This window comes from Eumetopias jubatus, unplaced genomic scaffold (assembly GCF_037043125.1).
Source record: "Eumetopias jubatus isolate StellerSeaLion01/CBP00866 unplaced genomic scaffold, mEumJub1_p1.0 scaffold_15, whole genome shotgun sequence".
NCBI lineage: Eukaryota > Metazoa > Chordata > Mammalia > Carnivora > Otariidae > Eumetopias > Eumetopias jubatus.
In genome coordinates, this window is record NW_028274821.1 from 93,546,905 (window position 1) to 93,568,380 (window position 21,476).

Below are 21,476 nucleotides of genomic sequence, written 5' to 3' on the forward strand. Positions count from 1 at the left end.
GGAGAGGCCAATGGGGAGACCCCGACGCAGACTGAGGCTAGGGAGGCGTGCTGGACCACAGCCCGGCCTCCGAGTGCTGAACGTGCTCCCGCGTTTTCATGAGAATGTCCTCGTTTGCCAGAAATGCTCGGCACCGGGGGGCGGATGGGCCTAACTTCTGCAACGTGCTCTCAGGCGGTTCAAAAATCCCACAGCCTCTCCATATAAAGAGAAATGAGACGGCAAAGCAAACCTAGCACGTTCTGACCTGTGAGTGAGGCTGGGCAGAGGGCACTTATCGAAACATTTCTGTACACTTAAAATGATTTCAAAAATCAAAGTTTTTGTGCGTGTTTTTTTCTTTTTTTGTTTTTTAAGGAACACAGAGAAGAACATCACAATCACCTGGATGTGGAAGAAAAAGATCTTTAAACAAAATACAAAAACTGCTACTGATCCAGAGAAAAAGCGAATAAACCTCTAGTGTCTGGAGGGAATGCAGGCAAGCGGAGGCCGGGGCAGGATGTCTAGGCCACACACACGGAACCGGAAGAGTGAGAAGGGCAGGCAGCTCACCCCACAAGAGTGGGGACGCTCTGGGGATGCACAGGCCAAGAGAGGACGCAGGACGGGGCGAGGGCAGAGGCTTTACCCCAACGACGTAACAGGACCACGGCTACTACAGTCATGTGCAGAGGAGCCCGATGAGAGGAGACGTGGGCGGCCAAGGGAAGAGCAAGACAGAGCCGCCAAAAAGATGGGTGAATGTGGAGAAACAGCGAAAGGAAGTACTCACTCAACAAACGCAGCCTCAACGATCTCGGGGACCAAAGCACAAGTGATCGGGGCTCTGGGCAGAGGGGCACGAAGTCACCTGAGAAATAGCAGCACAAACACACGTGTCCCAAAAAGCTCCGCAAACCATCACGGAATAAACACACAGAAAACTACACAAGGGCTCTTCCCAGAGAAGCCTGGGAAGACATAGTGCGTGCAGAAAATCACGGGGAAGGCCTGTGATTTCCTGGGAGGAAAGCAAGAGAGAGGTGTCTACCTTGAGCCAATGAGAGCATCCGCGTGGGACTCCAGCACAGACATGTTCGTGGTGAAGGAGGCACCCGTGCAGCGGACGCCTGTTGGTTTTACTGCACGTGCATCCCGCATCACAGAGGCAGACTCTGAAAAGGGTGCTATTGAAACCTTTCTGCAAGTTTCCAGAATTCACTGCTGGTCCATCACCAGGACCGTGAGAAAAGTCACAAGAAATTCTTCAAGCAGAAGAAAAATGATATCAGATGGAAACTCAAACCTACACAAAATAAACGTGGGTAAATATCGAAGGGGTTTTTTTCACTTTTTTTTAAAGATTATTTACTTATTTGAGAGAGAAAGAGAGCACAGGCAGGGGGAAGGGCAGAGAGGGAGAAGCAGACTCCCTGCTGAGCAGGGAGCCTGATGGAGGACTCGATCCCAGGATCCCGAGATCATGACCAGAGCGGAAGGCAGATGCTTAACCAACTGAGCCACCCAGGCGCCAGGAAAAATGTCTGTTTATGAAAGACTCTATCAAGGGAATGAACAAACAGCAGTCCAGGAGAAAATGTTCGTGAATCACACGCCCAACAGAGGCCCTCGCCCGAATACATAAAGATTGCACAACTGTTGTAGGGACATAACATTCTCGATATCCAAACAACCCAGTAAGAAGGGACAAGATTCAGAGGCAGAGGCCCCAGGGAGATACATGGGTGGTGAATACACAGAAGAAATCCGACATCATCGGACATCGGAGAAACACTACCACAGCCCGGCGGGAGAGGCTTTAAAATAAGACAAAACCAAGTGCTGGCGGGAACGTGGCGCATCCGGGTGCATTGTGACCGCAGCACTAGTTCCAACAAGAGCCAGGCAACGTCTTACAAAGTCAAACGCATGCTTGCCCTGTGAGGCCCACCTTGCCATGGGGGAGTCCACCCCGTAGGACAGAAACCTCGAGGACAGGCAAATGTGGGGACGTGCCCATTTGCACCAGCCTCTCCCTCGTCACTGCTGAAGACCGGAAGCCACGCAAACGCCCTCTGACTGCTGAAGGAGCAGACCAACCACTGTGGCCACGCACTCACACGACACACACGAGGCTCCACGCGGCCCGGCCCCCAGCCCCTGGCCCCCTGCGCACGTCCATCTACAGGAGAATGCAGAGCAGCAGGGCACGACCTGGGGGGGCCAGGGTCCCCGGGGACCAGACGAGGGCATACAGAGGCAATGACAGGACTGCCTGCATCGGTGTGAACTGGAAAGCCGGACGCCAAAATGGACTTAAATTACTTATTTATTTATTTTTAAGCAGGCTCCAGACCCAGCATGGAGCCCAATACAGGGCGTGAACTCTCGACCCTGAGATCAGGAGTCAGGGGCTTCGGCTCAAGACTGAGCCACCCACGCACCCCTGGACTTAGATTTTAAAATGGACTAGAGGGGCACCTGGGTGGCTCATCCGTTAAGCATCGGCCTTCAGCTCAGGTCGTGATCCCAGGGTCCTGGGATCGAGCCCCGCATCGGGCTCCCTGCTCCGCGGAAGCCTGCTTCTCCCTCTCCCGCTCCCCCTGCTTGTGTTCCCTCTCTCTCTGTGTCTCTGTCAAATAAATAAATAAAATCTTTTTAAAAAATTAATTAATTAATTAATTAATTAATTAAATGGACTAGAAACGGAACCAAGATAGTTGGCTATTTCCGGTACGAAGAATGGCGTCGGGTGAGCTGGGGAGCACGTGCCCACACGGCTCGAGGGGCCAGAGGGGACCGGAACGCACGGAGGCATGAGGGTGGTGTCACTGAGAAAGTGGATGGGCCGACGGGGAGGCGTCTGAGGGCACAGGCCACTGAAGGGCAGAGGAGGTCAACAGTGGGGCCCAGGAGGAAAAAGTCAACCCAAAAGGGGCCGGCAGAGGGGCGGCCCGGTGGCTCAGGCGGTTGAGCGTTCAACTCTTGATTTCAGCTCAGGTCACAATCTCAGAGTTGTGAGACTGAGCCCCGCATCAGGCTCCGAAGCCCTCCAGATAAAAGACGGATCGTGGGACCGCAGGAACCCGCGGTCTCAGCCATGTGCGATGTGTAAGAAGCACCCACAGGACTCACGGCACCAGCGTGGTCAAAGCCCAGAACGCGAGGCGCCACAGCCACGGGAGCATCAGAAGCTCCAGGAGACACACACATCACCACGGCTGGAGCATGATGGAAGAGGAATCCGAATCGTTCTGTATCTAAAAGAACAGAATTTACCCTTAAAAACCGTTGCACAATTAACAACAGTAAGAAACTGAACGCGATGTGGCTTCACCGGCGAATGAATTCTATCAAACACACAAGAAGGAAATAACATCAAACTTACTACACAAACTCTCAAAAACGAAAGGAGGGAACAGAAAGTTTGCGTTCCCGGGACACGCAAGACGCTGTAAGAAAGCCACAGGAGCCTGACCTCCAGGAACACACAAGCTGATTTCCGTAAGCAAACAGTAGCAAATCGAACCCAGCGCCATACAAGACCCACAACACATGATGACGAAGTGGGGTTTATCCCAGTTGCACAAGCAGGCTTCAACATTTGAAAGTGAGCTGACGCAACATGTCTGCAAAATTAAAGTGAAAACCCATAAAATCATTCATGACAAAAAACAACTCTCGGAAGACCAGCGAACCGTGCAGCAGTGAGGCGCGATTCACGCGCTCCTCATGTGACCCAGCAGTCCCACAGGCACGTGGATGTTCGCAGCCGCCTGATGATCACAGCCCCCCTCCAGAGGCCACCCACACATCTGCCACCGGGGGCCACGTCCACAGCTGCGACCAAGGCGACCGAGGACCAATGCCACATGCGTGAAATGCAAAACATGGCAAGAAAAAGGAAAGACTCCGTTCAGTACGATGCCATTTCCAAAGATTCTAGAAAAGGCAAGGCGGCAGGGACAGAAAGGCGGGGCGGGGGGGCTGCTGGGGGCCAGGAGGACCCAGGACACACTGTACGGGAGGTAGACTGTTCTGTCTCTTGTGCCGCTTTGACCGTGGTAGTGGACTGATTCCAACCACCAGACTCATCACCCTTGGAACAGGCCTGGTTTACTGCATAGAAATGGTTGACTAAGCACTAGAGCAGGGGAGGGAACCGAGGGCCTGACCCACGCAGCACAGACGAGCCCCTCGCGCATTCTGCCAACAAGGGAAGCGGGAGCTCGTAGCGCACAATGGCTCACCTGATGTTCCAGAACGGGCAAACACATCCCAAGGGACAGAGGGCAGCTGGGAGCCTGTGGGGGGCGGGTGGGTGACCGTGCTCTGCTGTCACAGCCCAGACTCAGGGGCCTTTCACACCCATTTCCCAGAGGCACAGAAGTGAGACCTCAGTAACAGCCGTAGGAGGAAACCCCGGAGTCCTCGGGGTGGAAGGTTACGCGTGAGGTCGCACGACGTGCTTTGTCCTCTACCTGAGACAGGAGACACTGAGGACCGGGGAGCCAGGGAGGCCACCCCGGAGGCTCTTGGGAACGAGCCCCAAACCGCAGGTGGAGTGCACTGCCGGGCCTCCCAACACCCCAGGGCCAGCAAGGGTGGGGCACACCAGGGTCGGCACCTCCCTTGTGCTGCCTTCAAAGGGAGGAAGCCCACCCCACCTCTGCTTGGGCCCCACCCTCGCCAGGCCAGGGACAAAAAGCCCCTGCTGCTCCCTGGGCCCTCCCAGCAGTGGGGCTGAGCTCCAGCAGTGTGGACACCCCCGCCGGGAAGCTGTGAGAGCTGCTTGGGATTAGGATTTGCAGAACAAACCTCACCTCTCCCCTTCTCTATGAGACCCCCAAGAGGCAGCAGGTGGGAGCGGCCGACAGGCAGGGGAGGGGTGGAGGGGTGGACAGCTGCGGGTCGACACAGCACCGACCTCGTGGGTGATGCTGCACAGGGCCTGGTCCAGGGCAGAGCGCGCACACTCCTTCCGGAGCTCACAGGGGCCACCTGCAGCTACTGCTCGCAGTGGGCGGAGTCGGGAACAGATGTGCTGCTGCGTGCCAGGACCCCAACTCATGTCTGGTGTCGGGACAATGGGCAGACCCAGGGGAGCCAGCCGGCCCCCAGGGGGAAGCGGGAGCAAGACAGAGCAGGGCCACCGCACACCCCGGGACAGCGGCCCACAGCCACCAAACACCCCGGGACAGCGGCCCACAGCCACCAAACACCCCGGGACAGCGGCCCACAGGGGTCCCCTCCTGGGAGCAGGTGAAGGTGGAAGTGCCCGGCTCGGGGTGCCTCTGTCTCTGACATCAGCAGGAGCAACATTTGCCCACACCAAGGAGGGGCTGGGCCTGCAGCAGAAGGCGCCACAGGAGCCTGGCAGTGGGGCAGAGGCACAGAAGGTGGCCCCTCAGGCCAGCCTCACCCCACCTGCAGAGACGGCAGAGGGAGCCCCCTCCCACCACACCCTTGGTCAGCTCACTCTCCCTGGCCCTGAGCGTCACTCCCGGGGGTTCAGGGGCAGCCCATCCTGCCTCAGGACAACCCCCAGCCAAGATTAAATACTTGTTCAAGGTCTTGTTTGCTGTCTGTCTGTCTCCCTGTCTGGGCCACCACTGCTCACGGCCTGTGGGAGCAGACCCCTCACCACACTGGTTTGCCCTCTGTGCCCCGCCCACCCCCAAACCAACACCAACCCCCACCGCCTTGACGGGGCAGTGCCTCGCTCCTAGAGCAGGGGCCTCCTGAGCCCCCGAGGAGACCCCGCCCCAAGCCAGGAGCTGTGGAGAGGGGAGGGAGCCTGACCCGCCCTATCGACACCTGCTGCCCCTACTCAGCACCTTCCTGGTCACTTAGTCCTAAGAGCAACAAATCAGAAACAACCCCAGTGTCCTCGGGGACTAGATAAATCAGCTATGGTGTCTCCGCCCAAAGGACAATGGACAAGGAGGTGCAGGAGACACGGGGACACAGGCCCTGCAGGAACACAGTGGGACCACCAGGGACGGCCAACTAACCTCATCTGTCATGTTTAACTCCTTGATTTCCAAAACAAGAGACTCACACCCAGGAGCTACTAATGGTTCTTCACAAGGTGGAGGGTGGAGATGGGGGGCACCCCTGTGGCGTCCCACACCTTCCTACACAGACGGTGCTGGTCAAGACCCTTGAAGGTCACTCGGGCCCACCTCTCCCTTGACAGGTGGGGAAAACAGGCCAGGAAGAAGGGGGGACTCCCACATGTCCTTATATGGCGGGGGGGGCACCTTGGAACACACTCCACCAGCTCAAAGACAGGCCTGCCCGACCCGTGTCCAGGCCCCAGACTGGAGGCAGCAGGCTGCTCAGCGACCCGGGAGGCTGTTAGGATGTCCCCCAACCTGGCCAAGCCAGGGTGCAGCGGGAGCCCGGGGTGCAGGCAGGCAGCCTCTGAGGGCAGGCCCCTCTCTCTGCCTGCTTGCCCCCACGACCCCCTCCCCCACAACCCTCTTCCCAGCTCACCCGGCGCCCAGTGATGCCAGCGACGTCACTGCCAATAACCTAGATTTTAACCAAGAAATCACACCCCCCCTCCCTGCCCCACTTATGGTCTCACCGAGGAGAAAACCCAGACTGTAGCGCCCCAAGCCGGCCCCGAGCCCTGCCCTCCCGCGCCCACTGTCCTCTCCCGTTTCCCACCCTCCCTCCGACACCCCCGGGAGAAGGAGGTAAGGGATGCTGACGGATGGGTGACCCCTGCAGGCCCTGGGCCAGGCCTGTGCCCTTGGCATCTCATGTGAGCGCTGGAGGGGGTCAGGGCGGGGGACTGGTGAGAAAAGCTGGGTCACGGTCAAGGCAGAGGGGCAGCCCCGGGCAGCTCCGCCTCCAACCCCTACCCTGGCCTTTCCATGGCCACTGTCCCACTGGCTCCTTGGAAAACCCAAGGACACAGAGAGGCCACTATCCAGGTCGGGAGAGGGCCCCGGACTCGTCCGGCCGGATGGGCAGGTGTACTCGGATGGGCTCTGGCATGGCACCTGCACCCAGCAATCCCAACACCTCCTCCCATTTCTCAGCTTCCCACTCCTGCCAAGGCTCATGGCCACACTGGATGGAGACGTCTGGAGGCTGGGGTTCTCTCCCAGCTCCGGTGTCCCACTGTGGGCCACTGGTGGACAGGCCCTGCCCCTGGACCCTTGGCAGATTCCAGCTCCCTCTGGCTGGGTCTGGGGCTCCACGTGGCCCTTCCCCGGGTCCGGAGGTGGCCGTCAGCAGTGGGCAGAGGAAACTCCATACGGGGCACGTTCCCAGAGGCCCCCGTAAGGCCCAAGCCCAGTGGGCCCTCTGAAGGGCCAAGCCAGAGCCTGCAGGTTTCCCGGTATCAGGACAGCAAGCCTTTCCCTCTGCCACTCCAAGAAGAACCAAGTCCAGATCAACGTGGTCTTCATGCTCATGTCCTGTGGAAGTCACTCGATATGACCACGTACATTCAAATAATGAGCTCTAGGGAAAAATCATTCACTCACAGCCCCTGAGGGCAGGCGGGCGCCCCAGGCAGAGCCTCCCTGCTCCCCCGACTTGGCCATACCATCTAGTCCTTGGCTGCTCTCGGGGAGTGGCCATCCCAAGGGCCCCAGCTGGTCGGATCGACCAGTACGGGCCTGGAGGTGGAGTAGATGGGGGGGGGGGGGGCAGCATCTGCCCCATCAGGGCACCAGGACATAGGGGAACAGAGGGGAGGAAAGAGTCACCACACTGCCCCTTGGGGGCCCCAGTTCTGGGACGTCACTTCCCTCTAGCACCATGTGTCCAAAGCCAATGCACTGGGCACGGGCCCTGCATGCAAATGAGCAGGCAGCAGGCCCAGGCGCACAGCCAGTTTTCGGGGAACATGGAAGGCAGGTGGACACCCGATCCGGGACCCCAACTACTGGACCCTCTACCTAGCAGACCCTGAATGGTCTCCAGAGACGGGGATGCGATCTGTAACACCGTGTTAAGTGGGGGCATCTCAGGTGTGCAGGCCCCCAGTGGGGGACCCCTCACAAATAACGGGGGGCAGCTCATTCAGTTCAACAAGCACTTTCCGGCATGTCCCTCGGCGCTGGACCCAGGGAGGTGGAGGCACATGAACCAGGTATGGGGGAGGCCAGGCTGCCGTGCCATGGGGCTGAGGTCAGGCTCGCCTCGGTACCCACAGGGCCTGGAGGCGCGCCCACACGCACGGGCGGGTGGCGTGGTCGGGACCCGGGGCCAGGCTGCACGGCGCATTACCTGCGTAGCTGCCAGGAGCCTTGATGTACATCTGGCCGTACTGCTCCTCCACCATGGTGTCGTACGCCTCGTCTTCCTCCTCGTCCTCCTCGTTGTGGTAAGACGTGGGGCTGTCGGTGGTGGGCAGGCTGCTGGCCCCCGGGCTGGTCCGCTCCCCCTGGGAGTAGGGCACCTGCTGGATGCTGGGGATGAGGGTGGCCAGGCTGGGCACCCCGTAGTAGGAGACCCGGGGCAGCTTGAGAGGGGCTGCGCCCGCCACCGTGGCGCCCACCACCGCTGTGCCATCCCGGGGCCCCGTCTCCAGCGGGCGCTTGGGGGCCAGGCCCGGGCCGGCGGCCGGCGGCAGCTCCATGGCTTCATGCTTCACACGGGTCAGCAGTGGGATGGGCACGGAGGGGGACACGACGTAGGGGGGGGCTGCAGGGGCGGCCGGCTGCAGCTGGGTGCAGGGGCTCTGGGGCTCAGAGCTGGCGTCCTCGATCATGGCGGTCTGCGAGTCACAGTGGGGCGAGCTCACCTTGAACATGAGGTCTGTGCCGCGCTCCACAATGTGCTGGATCTGCAGGAAGCCGGCCGTGTACATGACCACGAGCTGCTCGCTGGCCGCCATGGTCAGCCTGCCCGTGTAGCAGAAGGACAGGATCTGCTGGAAGCAGGCGGGCGGCACGGTGCCCGGCAGCTCGAAGGCGCTCTTACTGTTGCCGCTGAACAGGTCGCGGAAGTACAGACTGCTAGCGGCCAGGACGGCCCGGTGGGCCTTGAAAGCCTGGCCTTTGACCACAATGGACACATCACAGTAGAGGCCCAGCAGGCGCTGCTCATTGAGGCAGCCGAGCACAGTGTTCCCGAAGTTGGGGATCTCGATGTGCAGCATCTGCGACATGGCGGGCAGGCGCTAGAGGGCGGGCCTCAGACTCAGCGCGGGAGCGCCCGAGTGGGGCACATCTGTGGGGAGAGAGGGCATGGGGACACCTGGTCAGGCCCCTAGACGCCAGGGCCCACCCACCAAGGGTATGCAAATGCGCTCCGCCCCAGCGTGCCCGTGCCCTCCTCCGCCCCTCCTCCACGCGGTGCCCCCCCCCCCACCGCCGCCCCGGCCCTCCAGCAGGAACCCCTCCAGCCAAGGGGCCCAGGGGAGGTCCTGGGGCCAAGCTCCTCACAGGGGGTGGCGGGACCCTGGCTGGGCTCAGAGCTGCACAGCCGCATTCCAGCCAGGGGCGTGCCCCCAACACCTCGTGCAGCTCCCAGAGCCCACCCCCAGGAGAGCGCCGGAGCCCTCGGGCAGGGACGCCCCGTCTTAGCAGACGCCAGGAACAGAAACAGAGGCCTGCGCTCCGGGAGGACGGGGAGGACAGAGGACAGAGGACAGAACACGGAACAGGGCACTGCCACCCGCGGCGGCTGCCAGGGGTGAGGGTGGCGGCGGCTGGGAGGGGTGAGGGTGGCGGGCCGTGTCTGCAAACTCTTCTCCCCAAGAAAAAGTTAGCAGCAGAGGAGCCCCTCCCAGCCCTTCCCCTGGGGGGGCCGGAACCCAGAGCGAGCAAGTGGGTCTTGCAAGGGGGGTCTTTTGGTTTCTGGTTTGTTTTTCTTCTTTTCCCTTGTAGCACTAGCCGCACGGAGGGCCCACACAGGGGGAGTCCCACCCAGTGGCTGAGAGAGGATGGCCAGGGGTGGGGGCGCCCAGGGCAGTGAGCCAAGTTAGCGGAAGCTCCAAGTCAGGCGCCCGCCCCACTGCCCCTCCCCCGGGACGAGCTCCCGGGGCCACGGGCAGGGACCCGGCCGGACCAGCAGCGGGGAGCCTGGCGCAGCCCCACCTGCCTGCCCTCCCAGTCCCCCAGCTCCCCACGCTGGCCAATCCCTGCTGGCTCGGTCCCAGCCCAGGTGACTAAAGGGGTCAGGGGGAGACGGGGGAGGGACCGGCAAGGGCTCGGGATGCCGCTCCCTCTGCCGCCACCGGGCGCCCTAGGGGCTGGGGGACGGGGCTCCAGCGAGGTTGATCCGATGCCCGGTTCACGGGGGGGTGGGGGGGGGCTGGGGACGGCCGGGCGGAGAAGGCGCCGGCCCAACTCCGCACAGCGGCGCCCGCACAAAGGGCTGCTCTGTCCCGCGGGAGGAAAGTGCAGGCGGCCGCAGAGGCGCCGGGCGGCCGGGGAGGGAGGGCGGAGGGAGGGCGGAGCGCCTGGACCCCGGCGACAGGAGTTGGGCAGATGGGTGGCCGCTGGGGGAGGGCCCGCAGTGCCCCCGCTGCAGAGAAGTTGCCGGGCCGGCCGTGGCACCGGCCTGCAGGGGAGACCTACCTTTGGCGGCTGCTGCCGGTGGCCCGGCACTGCCCGCTCAGCCTGACAGGGGCAGGCTCGCTGGCTGCTCCGGGAATGCAGCAAACGGAGCGCGAGCCCTTGGGGTGGGGAGGGCGCGAGGAGCCGGGGGGGAGAGGAGGAGGAGGAGGGGGAGGAGGGCAGAGAGTCTCCGCGCTGGGCTCGGCGGCCGCAGCTCAGCTGCACCCAGCCCGGCTCTCCGGGGCAGCGCACAGCATCTAAATGAAGAGGCCGGATGCAGACGGACATTCAGGCAGCTCTCGGGAATGAATAGCCGCCTTTGATTTCGGAGCCCAAGTAAATGCCAGCTCCAGCCCCAGCTTTAAAAACAGTGGAGTGCCGGTGCCAGAGGAATGCACGGCTCCGGGTGTTGGTACAAGACAGACTTTGATGACTCACCGCAATGCAAACAAAGATGGCAGAAATACTGTACTGTACGTGGGGAAACGCTCCGTGGTGCCACGGCAACTGAGCGCCCGAGATTTATGGTGCAGCTCTGCATGTGAATTACCCAGTAAACTGCCGCTCTGCCATCCAGTAGAGCCCGAGTGTCAAAGCATTTAAACTATTCCAAACAGTCTGCAGGGCTGGCAGAGCCACCCAACTCCTCCAGGGCAGGCGGGGGGGGGGGGGGCCGGGGCACGGGGGGGGCACGGGGGAAGGGGCTGGGGGACTAAGGGGGTGGGGGAGGAGAGGAACAGGAGGGCTGGGGCAGGGGACACGGGGTGGGGGACAAGCTGGGTCGGGGAACAGGGGGTGGAGGGACGGGGGAAGGGGCACAGGGCAGGGGGCAGGGGAGGGCAGGGGGCGGGGGGAGGAGGGGCAGGAAGATGGGGTGAGGAGGACAAGGGATGGTGGGTGTCGGGGAGAAGGGGGTGGCAAGGATGGGCTGGGGGATGGGGACAAGGAGATGGAAAGGGACGGGGTGGGACGAGGGGGCGGGGCCGGCAGGGTACGAGCCGCACGAGGGTGGGGAGCCCTGGGGTGGGGGGCAGGAGGGGCAATGGGAAAAGCAGCACGAGAAGGCGAGGAAGGGGGTGAAGAGAACGAAGTGGGAGAGGAGGCCCGAGGCCCCGCAGCGCCCCACTCGGCCTCCACACTTCTCCCTGGGTCCCCGGAGCAGTCAGGCCCAACCCGTACAGCCCACACCCCATCCCGCTTGCCCAGGGAAGTCACCCTGTCCCCCAACCCCCGACACGGGTCTTGTCGAGAACAACTTTGTGCGTGCAGCTGGGCCAGGCCCGGGTGGACGCAACCAGCAGCCCCGACGGACCCATCCCCACGGGCGGGCAGCAAAGTCACCAGCCGTGAGGGTGACGGTACGAAGGAGGCCAGGCTGCCGCGCAGGGCCCACTGCATCCTACCGCCCCTGGGCCTCTCTCAGGAGGGGAGGCTGTGCTGTGCATGCTGCCTGTCCTGTTCCAGGCTCACACCGCCTATGGCCCGCCCAGCCTCGGTTTCCCCTCTTGCCACCAACTGTGGCCCTGGGAAGACCTCAGGCACCTGGAGAGAGGCAGGGGGTCCAGACCGGCAGGGTCAGAGGTCCGGTCCCCTGCAGCCCCCGGCACAGGTGGGCCACCACCCTGACAACTAACCCTGGTGGCTGGAGCAGGGAGGGCCTGGGGGGGCCAGGCAGCAGCCCTCCCACCGGCAAGTGGCATCCGGAGAGAAAGAAAGGGCCATCTGGCGCTTCCCCATTCCCACGGCGGCTCAGCTTCCGAGAGCAGATAAAACACTGCGGAAGAACGGAGCAGGAAGAAACCCAGGTGTAGGGAAGCGCCCAGCGGCCAGCAGCAGGGGCTCCTCCAGGGGCGGCTCTGGGCCTCCTGCAGGGGGCTGAGGACTACCCTCCAGATGACAAACCCTGTGGGTGCAGTGTTGACAGAACTGGTCCCCGCTCGCTGCTCTGAGGATGCAGGGGCCGGCCAGGGGACTCAGGGGCCTGACCCTCAGCCCCCCAGGGCCCCGGTGATGCAGCGAGGCCAGACCTCAGCCCTCCCTCACCTCCAGCTGCATGAAGCAAGTCCAGCGGGCAGACGGGCTTCAGGCCACACGCCCCTCACAGCCAGGTCCCCACTGCCCTTAGGAAGGTCCTGGGGCCATGGTCAGCCGTCACCTGGGGGACAGCCACTAGGCTGCCCTGAGCAGCAGCTCCAAGGAGGGGGGCAGCCTTGCCAGCTCACCTTTATCCAAATCCAGAAAGACCGACCCAGGGAAGCCCCTTCCAGAAGCCCTGTCAGGCCCCCAGACTGGGGATGGTCTCCTTCTCTTGGGGCGCAGGGGAAGTCCAATGGTGGTGGAAGTCCCCCTCAAGATGAGGGGGCTGAAGCCTTGGGGTGGGGGCGGGGGACACAGCCCCCACATGCCACGCAGCCACAAAGGGAAGCAGACTAGGGCACAGGCAGGGCCAAAATGGGGAAACAGAGGCCAAAGTCTGGTGGAACTGTGCTGGGGAGGGAAGGGGAGGGCAGGGCCAACCTTGGCCTGGGTGCAGGACTCGGCCCCCAGGCCCCAGGGCACACAACCTGCACTCCCTGGGACAGACCCGCCAACTTCAGGACTCTGCCTCTTTGTCACCTCCTCCGAGAAGCCTGCCAGGCGCCACTCTTGAGCTGAACAAGGGCAGGGTGGGTCTGCCCAATGCCGGCTGGGCATTTAGGCAAATGCTGGGCACGCCAGGGAGGGCCGCAAGTGTGGGGCTGTGCTGGCCAGTGACAGTGCATTGGAGAAGAGCCCCCCAAATGGCCCCTTCACAGACCCACAGCACCTACTGCCAGGAGTCTCCCAGAAAGCCAGGCAGGCTCCCCTGGGCCAGACGAGGGCTCTGGCGCTGAGTGGGGGGGGCCCAGGCCGGCGGGGGTGGGCAGAGACCAGCAACGCTGCACTGGGCACCAATTCCCAGAGGGCCCCAACTGCCTGGGGCTGGGCAGGGAAGTGGCCAGGTCCCAAACTGAGAGCAGGGGACAGCGTGAGGCCCTCAGAGCCCGTCCCTTCAGAAAGCAGGCTCTGCCTGGTCGGCTGGGTCGGAATCCTGGGTCCCAGCAGGCCAGTGCGCCCCCCCACCTCACGCCAGCCCCGCCCCGACTACTTTGTGTCCATGTCCTGTGGCCTCAAGCAGGTGGCACCACATCTGGGATACTCATCTGTCAAGGGGGGTCGGGTTTACCCTGGATGGTCACCGCAGGGTCGAGGGCAATGGCATTCGTCAGGCACTCGGCTCAAGCCTGGCACGATGCCTCGGTAAACGGCACCTCGAGGACGCCTACCTGCCATGACCTGCACGGGAGGCGGTGGTCAGGTGGGTGTCTCCCTCCACCCCCCTCCCCTGCCCGTCTCGGCCAGCCCCTGCGCCCTAGGGTTGCGGGCCAGGCTGCGCACCCAGAGAGGGACCATTATTCTCCTAGAAGGCGATGAGGCCGTCTGATCCCCGGGGAGAGGGGACAGCCGGGCTGTTGCCCCTGTGTCCTCAAGCCACCTGCACGGGCGGAGCCGCTGCCCCACAGCCCAGCCCCTGGGAGCCCCGGGGCCGGGGGAGGGGGGGTTAGATTGCTTTCTTAGAAGCCTTGGCCAGGACGCGAACAAAGCTGGACTTCAGGAGAAAAGAATAAAATAAAGGCTTGGTTTACATGCCCAGAGCCATGAAAACAGGACAGGCCTCGGGCCGACAGACCCTCGCACGGTGGCCAGACAGGAGCGCCCCAGGACCTGAGCGGGCTGAGGGCAGCAGGGACACCCCCTCACCTTTCCCTGTGTGGCGGGGCCCAGGCCCACAAGAACACCTTTCCCCTTCTATGCCTCAGTTTCCCCATCTCCCGGCTTCCCGGGCAACACCCATTAGGTTCCCCCCACCCCACAGCAACAGTCGCCAACCCAGTGGCGTCTGGAAGGTTCTGAAGAGCCAGGAGGACCATCAGAGATCTCTCCATTCATTCTGGCCATCCTCAAAGCCACTGCACCACGGAACCCTCCCCCCTCATAATGCCCTTCAGAATGGAACCCACTTTGGGAAACCCCAAAGCCAGAGTCCAGCCCCTGTAGCTGTGCCAGCCTCAGGGGGTCCCCACCCCAAACAGACTCCAAGACCTCCCCCAGAATGAGAAAACATGGGTAGTGTGTGTGTGTGTGTGTGTGTGTGTGTGTGTGTGTGTGTGTGTGTGTGGTGTCTCTTCTCCCAAGAGCTGCAGACATGCACCCACACAGGGCCCGAGGGCCTAGGCAGCATGCAAGTGGGGCACGGATTCTCGGGGTGTGGCCAGGCCACGGCCGGCCACACTGGGCTCTATCAGGTACCAGGAGCACGCCAAGGTCTTCCCTTTGGGGCTCAGAGGACCAGAGAAGGATGGGCCATCCAAGAGGAGGGGCCTCCTTCCCAGGATCCCACCCAGACCCGGCTCCAAGGTCTGCAGCTCCCTGCCAGACTTCCTCAGAAGCCCTGCCAGGACCCCAGCCCCGCCGCTCCTCATTCTCCCATGTCCGCCCAACCCCCACCCCCAGATCCCAGGGAGCCTCCTTTGGCAGAGGAACGCAGCATTTAACTTCTGCAGGGTCACCACCAGCAAGGGAAGGAGAGGCGAGGTAACTGAAATTAAATACAATTACTGTGCAGGATTTAATTTCTCCAATCTAGTAAGAGGCCCGGGCCTGAGCAAACACACAGCTAGTACACCGCAGCGGGCACAGAGGGAGGCAGACGCACCAGGAACAAAGGAGCCCCTCCTGCCTCCCTGCCTCCCCTGCGCAGAGGCCGAAGCCCATCCTGGGGGCTGCCCCCGCCATCCTGGGAGAAGCCAGTCCGGCCACAGGGACACCTCCTAAAAGTCAAGGTGCTCGGGGGTCCGGGGCCCGGAGGGAGACGAGGTACCCTGTGAGTCGGCGCGCACACACTGAGCCGTCAAGGCTGCTAAGAGAGGGTGAGGGGGAGTCGGCGGGGAGGGAGGCTCACTTTGGACCGAGGCCTGCAGAGCACCTGCCTTGGCTTTTCAGTGACAGGGCAGGCTCTGGTTATGGGGAGCAGAAGCTCACTTCCATCCCCAACCCCAGTTAATGCTCTGGCTCTGCTCCTCTGAGGGGGCCAGGGAGGGAGGTGGGCCCTTCGAGGGTAGAGGGGCTGGTTCTCAGCACAGCCCAGCTCAGGGCGGGCCAGGTCCCCTGGGGGCTGGGTGAGGCACCAACCAGCTTGGGCCTCCGGTCTGCATTCAACTTTTAATACATCCTAAAACGGCTGAGCAGCCACAGCCTTGCTGCTAATGGAAGGGCCAGTCACCCCTCAAGGACCAGGGTGAGCAGAAGCAGGGCTCCAGGGTGAGGTCTCTGCTGCCAGGAGCCCCCTCCACCCAGCCCCCAACGTGCAGCCCCCGCACCTACTGTGCGCCTGCGTCCCAGCCCCTGCTCTCCGGGTGGGTGTGGACGAGGAGACCACGGCACCGACAGCGTGACCCTGCAGAGGCCTGGGGGCCAGGACCTGCCCTCTCCCCACCCAGCATCCCGCGTCGGCACCCAGCCAGCGCGAGCTTCGCTGTCAAGAGAGGGGGGGGCCCCCAGAGCTCGGCGGCAGAGGAGACCCCCAGGGGAAGGGGCACACAGGCCCCCGGAAACTTCCACCCTGGCTCACCGCACTCCTGGCACCTGGCGCCTCCGCCCCAGACCACAGCCTGGACCGGCATCAAGCCTCAGAGCCGGTTTTAACTCCACTAACACACGTTTGCCTGGAACCTTTTTTTTTCCCCAAACAGAAAAGGGCAGCAAGCCAGAATCTGCAAATTCAAACATGTGCTTATCAAGTCTTCCCCCGTGCCGCCCCAAGGAGAGCGCCACAGACACAGGGCTGGTCCTCAGAGACCAGCACACGCCCAAGGACCCAGGGCACTGGGCAGGCCACCAACGGCCATCAGAGCCACGCTGCAGGGCCAGGGGGCTGGGCTCAGGCTGGGAAGACACCCATCGGACGGGACAGCGGGTCCTGCGTCTGGGTAGGCATCCCACGGTGCAGGCTCTGACAAGGGTCCAGTCCAGTGGCCAGTGTGGCCCACCGAGCACGACCGCCTGCCACCGACATGCCAGCCTCCGACCCTTCCCTCAAATATGCTGACTCTAGCGTGGGCATGGGGTTGGGGACAAACAAACACGGTGTGAACGGTCCCTCAGAGGAGGAGCCGGGAGCCCTATGGACCCAGCAAGTCCTCACACATGAGTCACAGAACAGTTCCAGAAGGCTTCCGAAGAATGTGAAGCAGTGTTTTGAACAGAGCCGACAATCTCCCTCACCGTATTTGTAATTTAAATAACGTAAGCTTGAAGAGTGTCTCCCTCGGGCATAGTTTAATAACTTAAAAAGCCAGCTCTGCGCACATGCAGACGGGCCTTCTCCTCCCTTATCAGCTGACGTGAGGTACCCCCCCTCGCACCCCTGGCTCGGGGGTACTCGGGGGCTGCCCAGACTGAGCTGGCCAGGCCCCAGGGAGCTGGACCCTCTCCTCAGCCCACATAGCACTCTCCCCTGCCGATGGCCCGTGGTGGGGGTAGAGGGGGTCCCAGAGCACCTGGGGGCCAGGTGGGGGGTCCCCGGTGGGCGGCAGGAGGCGGGCGCTGCCCTGTGCCGGTCACCAACTCCTTACCCACAGCGACTCCGCCACACACCCCCGCCCGTTAATATTCATAGCCCTTCCTCATCTGCATATCATGCCATAAATAGTCGAGGTAAGACACAAAGCTCCCCTGCATTTCTAATTATGCTTAAAAACCTAATGTAAATCAGACCGACACAGAAATACTAAATCAGCCGCTGGGGGGGGGGGCAATTACACAGGGACGGGGCCACGACGCAGCAGACCCCACCTCGGAGCTCCAGGCAAGCAGGCTGCTGGTGATGGTGGCCTGGGGCTGGGTGGCAGGGTCCCCAGCCATTTCCTGGCCAACCTCAGCCCTGTCGGCCCTAAAGTCAGAGACAAGCGTGGGGTGGGGGACATGCCCACAGAAGCCCAGGGATGCGCCCCAGTCCCCCAGGGCCAGCCAGCCTGTCTCACCTTCTCCCTACGGGGTTTCCAGCATGTGCCTCCTTCCCTGCCCAAGGACACTCAGCTGCCCACCTGACGCGGCCAGCCGGCTCACAGAGGCCCCCGTGGTCCGTGAGGGTCTACCCCATGGGTGGGGGCTGTCTCCACCACCCTGTCTCCACGTTTAACCCTCTGAACACTCTGCCCGCCCCCCCACCCCCCTGCCTGCTCAGCTCACCCAGTGGTGGAGAACCAAATGTCCCCACCCTCTGGGGTGACGCCCCACTCTAGGGATGGAATCCTGGACAAAGCGCCAAGCCACTTAAGGGCCACGAGGGTGGGACGGTGGGTCTTCTGAGCCCGGAGAAGGCTCCAGCCCTGCATGGGCAGGAGAGATCTGGGTGGGCTCCAGCCAGCTCTGCCGCCTGGGGCCAGGCCTCCTGCCTGCAGGGAGACACTGCACAGGAGCCTAGAGAACAGGAGGGTCTGGGCCAAGGAAGAAGACAGAGGCCACGCCAGCTATTTAGGGCCCGATACAGTGCCCACCCTCACAGGCGGGCATCAAAGGGGCATCTGGGACCCCAGCAGGTGGCACTGATAGATCTCAGGGCCCCTGTGGGCCAGGTTGCAGCTGGTGCACCAGGGGCCCCCGGGCAAAGCTCAGCCAGTGAGCGTAGAGGTGCTCAAGCCTCCACCTGGCCCGGCAGGCACCACCCCTCACCCAGACCCCAAATGCCCCCAGCCCTGCCTTCCTGAGCAGCACACACCCCGGCCCAGCCCTGGTCCTGGCCCCCAGCTGCAGCCAAGACCCAGCCTGGCCTCTCGTCCAGGAGCAGGGCACCTGGGCTGGCATGGCCCTGCTCCTCCTGGGTGCGGTGGCGGGACTACCTCGGGGGACCTGTGGGAGGCACGGGCCCAAGTGACACAGGGGTTGCCCCACTCTGCCTTCAGAGGAGACACAGAGCCTGCTGCCCGCATCTGCCTGGCATCACGCCCAGACCTATTTTTAAGCCCATTTACTAGAAATCCCACAAATTAAAGGAAATATAGATAATGCAGTAAGAATCCTGGGGGCCGAATAAAAGCTACACATAATTGTCCTTGTGCTCCAATGTGAGAATCTTAACCACAAACCCCGATCTCCCCAAGCCCTTGTGCAAGGCGGACGCATCTTGCTGTGTGTGGAGGAGGAGCGGAGGGGGGTGGGGGGTGCGGGTTCTGTGCTCCGCCCGGGATCTGAGGCACAGGCCGCGGCTTACAGCCGGGGCCATAAAAGGTAATTACTGATATGAAAAATAAAGGCCATAAATACCTGACTTTACAGCCCAGGGAATGCCGCTTACCGCCAGGGCAGTGGGCAGGACCCCACTCCCCTCCCATCAGGGCTCACGGCAGCCCCCAGCCCGTACCTCTCGTGGCTCCCATGGCAAGCCGGGAGGTGGGGGCTGCAGACACCCAGACCTCGCAGAAACTGCGGCACAGGGACCGGACCAGCCAGCCGGTGTGCCCGGGAAGAGAGGGCCCAGTGCTCACATGGGGAAGGGCAGGAGCCCCGGGACGGGCTGGCCAGCTGACACAAGGGGGTGAAAGGCCTTCTGTGCAGTCCCTGAGGATCAGCCAGGCCTGCTGTCCCCCCAGGCTGAGGGCCCAGCCCGGCCCACCCCTTCCCGCGGGCCCATCACACCTCAAGGGTGGAAGTCGACACAGAGGACAAAACAGCAACGGAACACGCCTGGGTGACCATCGAAGACGCAGTTGGGTGGGCGTGGCCTCACCACCCTCTGGACTCCAGGGCCCCAGCCCTCCCGGCTCATGCCCCCCACCCCACCGCCAGGCAGCGGCTATCCGGGTATCCAGCTATGGGCATCGGGCTTACCACGACCTCCCTCCTGCATACCGGAGCCCTCCCAGACCCAAACGCCACCTGAGAGCCTGGGGGGGGGGTCTGCACAGGTGGAAGGGGAGCCGAGGTGGAGACAGGTGTGTGTGGAACACACCCACACCTCCTGGCCTCAGAGCACACTATTCATCCTGGGTTGTCACAGAGTAGGGACAAGGCCCACTGGTACCACCACATTCTAGGCTGAAGGAGACTCTCCCCTGCTCGGGGGCTGGGGAGAGGGGACGGCACAGGCCCTTCCCAGGCCTGGTCCCTAATTGCCCTGGAATCCCAGGGAGGTCAGGGAGGCCACAGCCACCAGCTCACTGCCTGACCGGGGTAGAGTGAGTGAGGTCAGGGCTCCTGCTACTCCAGCAACACCGGACTGGGTCACGCGCTGCCCCCCACAGTCGGACCCACGCTGGGCACCTGCTCCACGGAGATGCTTCACTTGGCCCCACAGAACACGAGGCTTCCCAAGCCCGGCCTTGTCCCTGGGGGGCCCTGGCCATTGAGGGGTCAGCTGGGAATTCAGCCCGCAAGAGAAGCTGGAGGTCCAGGGAAGGCCGGCGCTCACTCTGAGATAGCAGAGAAAGGAGCCAAGAGAGGCAGGGCAGGGAACGGTGGACGGTGGGGAGGTGGGGACATGCTGCCCTCTGCCAGGAGAGGGTGCGGCAGGAGGCCCATGTGGCAGCTGGAGCCAGCGGGTCGCCCCCAGCAAGACACCCAAGACCACCAGCTCAGAAAACAGGCAGGCAGGCTGGGGAGGGGAGCAAGCTCAGGAGATAAACATCGATTCCAGATGGCTGGTACACCGTTCCGAGAATTCTCAAACACCTGGCAGTAAAGTAAATGTCCCCTCACCATCACAGGGAAGTAGGGCCCCCAAGATCGCTCCAAGATGACCACTGGCTGGGAGGACACCCTCCGACTCGCTGTCCACCTAGGCTCTGTCACGTTACCCATCAACACGTTCATTTTTGTCCAGGAAAGACGCAAAGCTCTCTCTCCATAGGAAAAGACAGCCCCAAGGATGAGGGGTTTTGCTCCACAGGACATTAGCCTCGAGGGGCCAGGAGACCACCTGCTCCCCCAGTGCCCACCCTCCCAGCCAGCCTTCTGCCTGCCGGCCTGTCCGCCCATCCAAATCCTGGGTCACTTGTGGTCACCAGGACCGCCCTGTCCAGAGCACCCCCAGAGCTGTGAGCCAGTGAGTGGGTGGGGGCGGCGATGCCTGAGGTCTGGCTTTCCAGTCTGACCACGAGGAGACTCTGCGGGGCGGATGAGGGGTCTCATCCATGCTGTCTGTCATGTCTGTTCATCCATCAAGGACGTAGCTCATGTCCACAGCAGAGAGAAACCTCTCTCATCAGACAAGGAAAGGTGAGCTGTTCTGCGTGTTTACTTCTGACCCATGGTTAACACTGCAGGTTCTCTGTGTCTAGACCCAAGATGAGCCCTTTCTCACATTAGGCTGGAATTTTTCCTAACTCTGAAGGGTGTTTGTGACTTACAGTCTCTTAAGGAGCTGTGTCCTCACACACTAACAGATAATAAATGATTTTGTAAATCTAAAACCTTTAAAATTCCCAGAATATAAAGAAAGGGAACCTCTAATATTGTAAATAAGCCAGCATTTAAGGGGGAGGGGACCGTTTTCAGAGAAACAACCAGCTCAAAAAGTATTTCCATATAAAACTCCAAATTTCCACAATCCTGAATAAATCAGACTGCCCTGATAACTTGGTGGGGGGGAGACTTAAAAATCTAGTGCCCATTTTAGCATTTTATTATCAAGATCTGGATGTGTTTTCTCATGAGGAAAGTAGTTAATCTGAATTTCCCAAACTCCTTATACTGTTTGACCAACCAGAGAACTTCTACACTGTGCTCAAGACTATGAAGAAATAGAAGATTTATCGTCGACTCTATTAAATAATTCAAACTGATATCAAAACTGGAATCAAAATTATGTTAGACTCCCACTTCCGGGAATACGGAACACTGAAAGACTGGAGTGAGGCTTTAAACTCTGTCAGATAATTCTAACATCTGTCA

General features: G+C 61.8%; 1 protein-coding gene across 2 annotated transcripts in view; it reads right to left on the reverse strand.

Annotated features, from left to right (window-relative positions):
* The window catches only part of NACC2 (NACC family member 2), a 65,169-nt gene that overhangs the window by 18,166 nt on the left and 25,527 nt on the right, over nt 1-21,476 (reverse strand). Inside the window, exons 1-2 of one of the 2 annotated variants that reach the window (XM_028094852.2) lie at nt 10,530-10,606; nt 8,233-9,177 (exon numbers count right to left, since the gene is read on the reverse strand). In XM_028094852.2, the coding sequence (XP_027950653.1) occupies nt 8,233-9,115 (883 nt within the window). In that variant the 5' untranslated portion in view covers nt 9,116-9,177; nt 10,530-10,606. Of the gene's footprint in view, nt 1-8,232; nt 9,178-10,529; nt 10,607-21,476 lie in introns of those variants that run through there. The other variant, XM_028094853.2, reaches the window with a different exon arrangement.